The sequence below is a fragment of the Gambusia affinis genome, linkage group LG11, assembly GCF_019740435.1.
Source record: "Gambusia affinis linkage group LG11, SWU_Gaff_1.0, whole genome shotgun sequence".
Taxonomy (NCBI): domain Eukaryota; kingdom Metazoa; phylum Chordata; class Actinopteri; order Cyprinodontiformes; family Poeciliidae; genus Gambusia; species Gambusia affinis.
Window position 1 is genome coordinate 25077155 of NC_057878.1, and position 9828 is coordinate 25086982.

At 33.1% G+C, this 9828-nt stretch overlaps 1 protein-coding gene across 1 annotated transcript; it reads left to right on the forward strand.

The window, feature by feature from the left end:
* The first annotated feature begins 59 nt into the window (after positions 1 to 59).
* On the forward strand, positions 60 to 9723 carry LOC122840361. The gene is made up of 17 exons (XM_044132691.1): positions 60 to 128; positions 696 to 739; positions 868 to 915; positions 1209 to 1256; positions 2401 to 2448; positions 3132 to 3167; positions 4510 to 4557; positions 4740 to 4787; positions 4935 to 4982; positions 5134 to 5172; positions 6237 to 6341; positions 6802 to 6846; positions 7049 to 7096; positions 8020 to 8067; positions 8235 to 8276; positions 9514 to 9555; positions 9714 to 9723. Exons 2-17 carry the CDS (start codon positions 702 to 704, stop codon positions 9721 to 9723), a joined length of 741 nt encoding a protein of 246 aa, XP_043988626.1. The 5' UTR covers positions 60 to 128; positions 696 to 701.
* The last annotated feature ends 105 nt before the right edge of the window (positions 9724 to 9828 follow it).

A 9828-nucleotide genomic window follows, 5' to 3' on the forward strand; every position in this document is an offset into this window, starting at 1 on the left:
GGACTGACTGGAAGTCCAACCCTTCCATGAAGCGACATCTTGATTATTTTGAATGTCATCTGGCTGACACATTCTGTTTGAACAAAACGAAGCAAAGCAACAGGAAAGTGATACGACTGTAACTCCAGGTAAATGCATTAGTTTAAACTAAGTTATAGAATGAAATGTTTGTATAAACTACATGTGTAATTTATTACCAATATCTTCTGTTTTTAATCTAAAGACATATTTACTTAACTTCATAAAGCAGTTGAGCAGAGCTAAAATATGCAAAAAAAACATTAAGCATTCATGGTTCAGCACATTGAATAAAAGGAGTTAAATGGTGTTAAATCTTAAATCCTTAAATCTTAGTTAAACCTTAGTTAAATCTGAATCCTCCAAAATAACTTCAGTATTGTTTGGTACTTGGTCAAATTTAAAATTTTAGGACTTTTTAATATTACATATTAAATATTAAATATTACATCTGATAATTACCAAGGATCATGTGATACTATCAAAGTGTATTTCTGTCAAGAAGCACAGTGGGGGTCTTGGAAAAAAAAAAATTTGTTTCTGTTACTATGGAATAATAAATAGGGAAGTTATGTGTAAGCTTAATTCAACAACAAGATTCTACAATCGCTGGATAAATTAAAGAATATATTGTCTCATGGATGGTATCAAAATTAATACTTTTTTGTTTCTAAAAGTTGAAAATGGCTGCCGCTTGTCTTCAGTCTCATGATGAGATAAGGTAAATATGTGATTTTTATTTTGAAACAGTGTGCAAATAATTTCAAGAAATGCAAATGTCATGTAAGCAAAGTGTTCTTTAGTAAATCCTTTTTAGTCCCTTTAATATTCCATGCATTTTATCTACAGATGTCTATTAGAACAAACAGAAGAACATCTGACCTCCCTCAACAAACGGTACTGTAACCCAACATTCAAGTTTTATGGCAAGATTCTTGAAGTGAAACTGAAGAAAATTTCTGAGCATTTACTCTTCATAGTTTTACTCCCTCCACCCAAAATAATAATAACAAAAGAGTACATTTTTATCACTACAGTCTAGGCTTTCAGATCCCATTTTTTGGATTATGTTCTTGACATTGAACTCATTGCAACTGTCTGACACTAATGTTTTATTGTTGTTGTTTTTTTCTATGTGACATGTATGTCCTGATTTACATTGCCAACACATGCCTCATGTTTGCATGAAGAATTGAAACTATGGAAGGCAAACAACAACAGCAACATAAGAAGATAAGGTAACTTTTTAGATAAATTTAACTGGAACTAAACAAAAATATGTTGTTTTTACAATCTTCCAGCAAAAGACCCAAGTGTACAAACAGGTTAAGTTGATAAGTGAAACAGAAAGGAATTCATGGTCCGTTGGTATGTAAGTGTGCAATAAGAAATCCTTGCTTGGTGTTGAAATGTGTTTACTGTCCTCTGTGACGGATTGGCAAAGATGGATGTTTCAACTTTCTTGTCAACAAATAGCCACCACCTCTGTCAGAGGAGTGACTTTTCTTGTTTTTCTTGTCGACATAAACCTCTGGGCAGATTGTAGGTGAGAAATGTTTTAATAGTAAATTCTGATGGGATAACATTGTTCAAGACCTATTTGTGTCGTTAGGTTTCTAGTTGCGTCCACTTGGATTCTTGGGGCTCCAAATTAATTTTGGATAAATCTTGTGTTCTACAACATTTAAGTTTTATGGCGACGGATTTCCAACCAGAAACCAGACCAGTTTATATTAATGCTTTGCTTCAGTTGCCAAGAGAAACCCAAAACCATAGTGAGATGAACTGTCTAATTAAGTGGTTACACAGATTTTGAAGTGTTAAAACATAATTAAACCTATTTGTGAGTTTTTGGTACACCCATAAATCCAATCTACAAGCAATGTCTGCAAACAACAGCGCTGGATGATGAAGCTGCTTCTCTTGGCCCACTAGAAAGTGACCAAGATTCCTTCAAAAACAATCTAATGGGACACTGGAAAAGACTGTGTTGACATTGTGCAAAAAGGATTTATTCAAGACTAAAATATGTCACATGTCTGTTTATTCAAGGCTTTAGCAGCAGGCTTTTGGCTTATAAATGTTTCTTATTGTGGCAATATATAGTTTTAAAATAAATTGTGATGGATTAATTAATTTCACTCCCTGCATTGATTAAAAAGTTCCTCGTACACTTAAGTATATTTTAAGTAATATACTTAAAATCCAGCGCAGACTCACATACAAACTGGGGACATCAAACCAATATATTATAAAAACTCAGAAGTAAATTCATCAGAAATAATCCATATGATACATTTCAACTGACTGACTCCAGTGTTTCTTCAGCCTTGCATTAATTCAGTTTGAGCTGTTTTACATGTTTCATATTTTACTCCACAGAGCTGCTCTAAAAGACAAAGAAAAGGAAACTGAAGCAATCAAAGAAAGGTACTTTACATTTATTGATGAGAAACACTAACTTTCACTCTTTAAGAAGTCTGTAAAATTTGGCAGATTAAAGAGCCACCTATACAACAATCTGTAAAAATCTCCTTTCAGAAATGGTTCTGGCATTTTCTCTAAACCCATTTAATAATGAACCCATTTCTATGTTTTCTTCCTCTGACAAATTATATTAAAATCAACGGAAGCCATCTGCATCTACTGATATATGGAAAAATACTATGGTTTAGACCTTTAGTTTGATTTATCTTTAAATATTTTTACTGTTTGCCATTTTGTATACTGATTTAAATGAAAAGCATTTTTTATATTACTCCAGTATAATGACTTTCTACTTCATTTTTCTTTTATGGCCACTGCTCTTTGGCAAAATCCTAATTTAAATAGTGCGGCCTTAACCACTGTTACACCTGTAATTAAGTCCATATTTAATCTTTGTAGATCTTGTGCTCATCCCCCCTTCTTTCTGCTTCCCCTTTACTCATACTGCAACTTTAAACCTTCATGTGTAAAAAGAAAGGGCAACAACTCGGCATTATAAAAAAAGTACTTTTCAAATCAAAGCTACATGTTTGACATGTTTTTAAAATCAAACTTTACTTTTTTGGTTATGATTTTTGAGTATTATGAGATATCCAATGACACACTTCTGTGTTGTTTTTAAACAGAATAAATGAGATGAATGGAAAACACCAAAAGAACAGGTGACATGTTTATCTGTTTTGTTTTATTGAAATGATATATTATTGGACAACATAGCAAATTGAAAGATATATGTCAAATAATTTGATTCCCTCCTGAAATTAAGTAACTATATATTTATGTTCAGTATTGCTTTCAGCATTACGCAGTACCAAGTGGAAACTTGTTTTTTCCTTTTGTTACAATTAGGGAACAGACATTTATTTTCTACCAGACTTTTAAACCTAAAAGAAAGTTGATCAGACAGTACATTTAGAAAAACTGTGCAAAATAAGACAGCTATGTAGAATTGAGTGTTATTATACTCATGGCTGTAAAGTAACAGTGTTTGATTATCTTTTGACTTTTTCAAACGAGGAATTAAAATTAAAAATTTAAATTAATATTTGATTGTATTGTGGATCTCTGTACAAAGGAAATGTTATGAAAGCAAAACTCTGGATCAGAAAGTTCAAAATGTTTCACTGCCTCCTGCAGGCCTGGCATGCACACCACGTTGTTTCCAGTGTTTCCAGTGTTTCCAGTGTTTCCAGTGTTTCCAGTGTTCAATCTGAACATAAAGCCTCTTCATGACACTGTTTTGCATTAGCTTTTACATTAGCTAAAGCACAATGGGAAACATTTTCGGAAACATTGTCGTGTAAACAGGGTCTTATCTACCTATCATGGAAACATGGTTTGTAATATTTTTTCAAAGAAAAAACAAAGGATATGTTGATACAGTGTTTCCATCTGCCAAACAGAGCTGTAATATTTAGTATTTTATTCTAAAAGTATCGCAATTAATTTGTGGTGTTTATTGATTTGTAACTGATTTGTAACAGATTTTATTGTTTCTAGATTAGATTTCTTTTATTTCATGTTTTATGTTGGATCAGGGTTTTTTTTTCAAAGGAGAACAAGATACACAAAAATTGTAGCATTTTAACAAGATTGCTTAATTTATGATTTTCATTAGTTATTCCTAGAATAGTTATTTCTTAATCAAAACTTACATCATTTGCTTTTTCCACAGAAACCCTCCCATTAATAAGGAGGCTCTGAGAAAACTTAAAATTAGGTAATACTCATGAAGGGATGTTTTTATAACATGCTTTTTGCTACCACAAGTTGTTTAATACATTATTTCAATGAAAATAAATTAAAATTGTAAAACATAAGGATTAGATTGCAAACCGATGCTGAGTGTTAAAATATAGCTTACGAAAACTGTCTAGACAGTTTAATCCGCTTTATTCATTATTTATTCTAAGTGACAATATTTCTAACATAATTCCTCGTTTTTGACTAAGCTGCATAAAAACAATAATTGCATATGATTTTCTTTTCAATGTGTTCTTAAAGGCTTGGAAAGATTGAGAAAAAGCAACATGACCAAAATCCCCAGTTAAGGTACTGTTTTATGGCAAATTTAATACATTTTCTAAGTTATTAATTTATCCAACACTTTGTGAATGTTCAGTAAACTCAATGTGAATAAACCAAGTGGTCATTGTATTATTTGAGTAACGCCACCATTAAAAATTAAATCCGTAACTCTTATTAAACAGTTTTATCTGTTTCTAACCTCACAGATCTGCTTTGGACCAAGAAGAAAATTATCTATCATTAGTTAAAGAAAGGTACTGCAGATTTACTCCTCAATTATAATAAATTACAATATTTGTGTTTGAACTTTAAATTTTCTCATGACAGATTATCTTCATATCAAGAAGCACAAGAATTAGTTGTTTTTCCACTAAACTAACATTTTATAATATTGTCAAAAGTTTCAAACAGATTACAAATCTTCAGCAACAAAAACATACTTCAATAAGGTAAACCTATCTTTTGTATTTTTTTGGTTGAGTAAGACACATTTTGAACCGCTGAGTATCTCTGTAGCAGATACACAGTGCAGTAAATTCAGCAGGAGATTTTTTTGACAACCTGAGAATGTTTGTCAATAATGCATATTTTACTTCAAAGATCTGAACTGCTTGAAGAAGAAGAGCGTCTAAGATCAAGGTATGAATTAAAGGACAGAAAATATTATCCATCCATCCATCCATCCATTTTCTGTTCTCCCTTTGTCCCTAATGGGGTCGGGAGGGTTGCTGGTGCCGATCTCCAGCTTTGTTCCGGGCGAGAGGCGGGTTCACCCTGGACAGATCACCAGTCTGTCGCAGGGCAACACAGGACACACAACCATTCACACACACACTCACACCTAGGGAGAATTTAGAGAAATTAACCTGACAGTCATGTTTTTGGACTGTGGGAGGAAGCCGGAGAACCCGGAGAGAACCCACCATGCACAGGGAGAACATGCAAACTCCATGCAGAAAGACCCCGGGCCGGGAATCGAACCCAGGACCTTCTTTCTGCAAGGCAACAGCTCTACCAACTGCGCCACTGTGCAGCCCTAGAAAATATTATTTTGATAAAATTTGAAAACATGCTTCGGTGATTAAAGAAAACTGCCAGTGGATTCAGCTAAACTATTTGAATTAATTAAGTTAATTTGTTGTTGTAGAATCAGGAAGTAGATGGAGAACTTAAATGTTACATTTCACAGAACAACTAGGCGTATTGATGAATATTTAATCTTATATCATAAATTAATGTTTACACATTTATCCTCAGTGTTACAAGTCCAAACAAAGTTGGATGAGTAACAAGAAACTATTCTCTCAGTAGTTGAGCTACATACAATTTTTACCACATATTCAAATCAACTTTTGAGAATGAATTGGAAATATTAAACAAAGTTTTCAAAAAGATCTCCTAAAATACATAATATATCATATTATATCATGTAAATAGGATGCCGCTAGGTGGCATCCTATTCACATGATCTGTTACTGTGAAAACAAGATATGAGATCCATGGATTTTACACCTTAAATTAAAAAATGTATTTCCTCAGAAATAGCAGGCCTGTAATATTTGAAGTGGCACATCTGTATTGAAATCCATATTTACTTTTCTTAGCATAGTATTACATTGGGAAAAGAACTCTTTAAACAAGAAGGTTTTTAGATTACTGCAATTGTTTCTATAATTATTTTATTGTATTATTCTGTTTTTCAACAACGTGAACAGCTCAACAGATTTACAGACCATGATGAGGCCAGTGAGATGGGTGTTCAGCTGTTTCCCTACTAACTCGAATGTCACTGGAAACCAAAACCCCAGGTAATGTATGCTGGCACATGTTGCATGTAAAAACTATCCATTTGTTTTTGTTTGTCTTTTTATTGTTTCTTTTTTCAGTTAATGGCTGCTATAAATACAGTAGACAGGATTTCTTTTTCTCTTTTTTTCATACGTGTTTCAGAACATCAAACCAATTCAAATATTAGTCCAGAGCAACACAAGAAAAGCCAAAATGCACTTTAAAATGAAGGTGTTTGTTATTAAAGGAGAAAAACATCCATACCTACCTGGCTCTATGTGAAAAATCAGTTGCCCAGCATTTCTCCTCTAGAAGTAGGAACCATGGTGTCAGACTTTAAATCCTTTTCTTTCCTTCCATCAATGTTACTCAGTATTTTTTTAAAGAAAAAATCTCCATTTGAGCATTTCTGTGAAAACAAATTTTTCTGAAAAACTATAAATAAATTTGACCAAACTGACATTTTTGTTGTTTTTCAAGTAATGAAATTGAAGATGACCAGGAAGACCAGCATCATAAGACAAGGTAAACTTCTGTCTGATTTTAATCTTCAAACCACAGGAAGTAGAGAGGCTAAAAACACGTCACCTAAATCAATTAATTTAAAGTTCCAAGCTGTCAAGATTAATCCAAAAGATCCTCTGACTTGTGTTTGGGTTAAATCATTTTATTTAAAGTGTATATTTTGTTTATGTGTATTTTTATAACTGTCTCACTAATTTTACAGATCTGCTTTGGAACATGAAAAGAAAAACCTAGACTCACTCGAAACAAGGTAATGTTCTGTTCATAGACCCTAAAATATGTTTTAGAGATGTTGGTTTAGATTGACAGTAAACCAGATTTGGGGGATAGAGAAGAAAAGTGAAAAAATAGAGAAGAGAAACAATCGAGAAAATTATAAACAACCCTCAGCATCCTCTTCATAAGACTGTCTTGGGAAAACAAAGGATCTTCAGTCAGAAGCTTCTTCAAATTCACCGTCATACAGACTGCTGCAAGAGAATTGTCCTACCAACAGCCATTAGCATCTACAATAACTCTGAAGAATCTGAACTAATGAGTTAAAACATTTAATTTCCGTTTGGGATGAATAAAGTATTTTTGAATTGAACTGAATTCAAGCATAGAGAGAAACTGAGGCAGAGAAGAAACAACTCAGTTCTAAAAGTTTGGAGTCTTATTCTGTTTTTTTTTTTTTTTTTGTCACTATGTTTTTTAAAAAAAAGAAATAACTGGACTTGAAAACAGTCTCTTATTCCAGACTGACTGCATCCATGAGTCTCTAAAGTATCGATGCAGTTATGAACAGAAGCTGACTGCTTATATGCCTGTCAGAAAATCAAGACTTTTTTTTAATATGATGAAGTCAGATTTTCAAATGGTAAATAAGTTTGAAATCTGAAATCTAAACTTGTCTTCTCTTCAACAATGTTAGAGGAGGGATAGGATTAGGGGGTTAAAGTTGCTGCGACTGATGAGGATGATGGAAGGTTGAGGAAGATTTTCTGCTGCAGTAAACTGTGATGCAAGCAAATCAAAATTATTTTAGGTTCAAAACCATAAAGTTCTCCAAACTGCCACAAAATAATATCTGTAAACAGGTCGAAAATATTTAAAATATTTCTGTATTTTCCCCTAGCAAACCTTTCATTTTTGTATTTCAAAAATATCTAACAACTGATTTTTATTCAAAAGTATTAAAGAGATTGAAGAAATTCAGAGGAAAGAAGAACATCAACTAACGTAAGTATCTGGTTTGATGTTGACTCTAAATTTTTTACATTTTTACCTTATTGAAAAATAATTACTCATCACTAATTTTGTATTGTAAATTTATCATTTAATCTGTTTTCTCTGAATTCAGTTGTTTGATTAGTTTAAAGCATCTTTAAGTTTTTTTCACTCCACAGATCTGCACTTCAGCCAAATGAGAAGCAATCTCAGTTACAAAGGTACTGATTATTATGATGAGCATAATAATAAAATCACTACTTAATTGTAACGCTGTCAGGAAGTGGTCAGAGCTTTTAGAGACCAACGTTTTACCTTTAAGTTGATGCTAAATCCTGTAATTGTTCATCCACATTAGTGATTTTACTTCAAGCTCCGGTTTTATCACCTACTTGACCTAAGTTATCTGATGACCACTTTTCTTTCAGACCTTCAACTCCTCTTTTAGATTTTGGTATTACTATAGTTTCTTTTTTGTTTGTTTTTTTAACGGTTTTGTTGGCTCTAGTGGCCTTTATTTGAAAGTAGTTTGACAGGAAATGAGAGAGGGGAGAGATTATTATGTGACAACCTTATTAGAAGTTTTATTAAATTAATGCATTTCCTAAAACCTTTTGCACAAATACTCCATTATAAAAAAATGGGGGGAAAAGCTTTTAATTGTTTTTGGGGTTTTTTGCAAACTTATAAACAAAAAAAACAAGATTTATCCAAGTATCTGTTATTAATTACAGCCTTAAGACTTTTTAAATATAATGGCACCAGCTTATCTCACTCAGTTTAGTCCACTGTTCTTCTCCAGGTCCGTCAGGTTGGCTGGTAGACATGTGCAGCCACTTTCAGATTTTCAGATTTCTCTGTGCTTTGGGTCGATGTTCTGAAGAACCATTGGGTTGACAGCAATCTGGCGTCATGCAGCAGGTTTTCATCCAGGATGTATCTGTACATTCCTATTTCCCTTTTTCCTAACTTGTCTGCCAGATCTTGCTGCTGCAAAACACCCCCACAGAATGATGCTGCCACCACCATGCTTCACTGTACGGGTTTTAGACTTTCCTCCAAGCATGATGCCTGACATTCACACCAAAGAGTTCAACCTTTGTCTCTCAGGTGTCTTTTGGTAAACTCCAGATGGGCTGCCAATGTGTCTTTTATTAAGGATTGGCTTTTGTCTGGTCACTCTACCATAATGACCAGATTGGTGGATTGCTGCAGAAATAGTTTATCCTTCTGGATGGTTTTCATATCTTCTCAGAGCTCTGACAGAGTAACCATCAGATTCCCTGACGAAGGCTTTTCTTCCCCAATCGGTCAGTTTGGACGGCCGGACAGCTTTAGGATGAATCCTGCTCTTCTTTACTCTCTAGGGAAACGCTTTAAAATAATATAAGTTAGAGTTCCAATCATATCAACATTTAAGAATTTGTTGGCAACATGATTTTTTTTTTCTTTTTACAGAGAAGATACAGAAACAGCAGACATGGTTTTACTTCAGAAAAGGTACTGTCAACCAATGTGCAATTTTATATATGCATATATACATATAATTATTATTATTATTGTTATTATTATTTGTCAAAAACTAATATTTTGTGATATTTTTTAAGACTCCAAATACTGGAAAATTTTCGTCTCAATATCAGGTAAATATCTTCTAGCAGTTACTAAGCTATATATAATAGATTTTAAATTCAATACAATTCAATGTGAGCCTATTGTTATGCTGTGCATGTTAATTTGCAGCTCTTCAGAAAAAGAAGAAAAATGGAAACT

Bases quoted from the DNA above. Each gene is read 5' to 3' on its own strand.
- LOC122840361 (XM_044132691.1), top strand. From the start codon at position 702: ATGGCTGCCGCTTGTCTTCAGTCTCATGATGAGATAAG. The intron at 6,847-7,048 runs GTAAACTTCTGT...CTAATTTTACAG, and splicing joins GACCAGCATCATAAGACAAG to ATCTGCTTTGGAACATGAAA. The intron at 8,277-9,513 runs GTACTGATTATT...TTCTTTTTACAG, and splicing joins AAGCAATCTCAGTTACAAAG to AGAAGATACAGAAACAGCAG.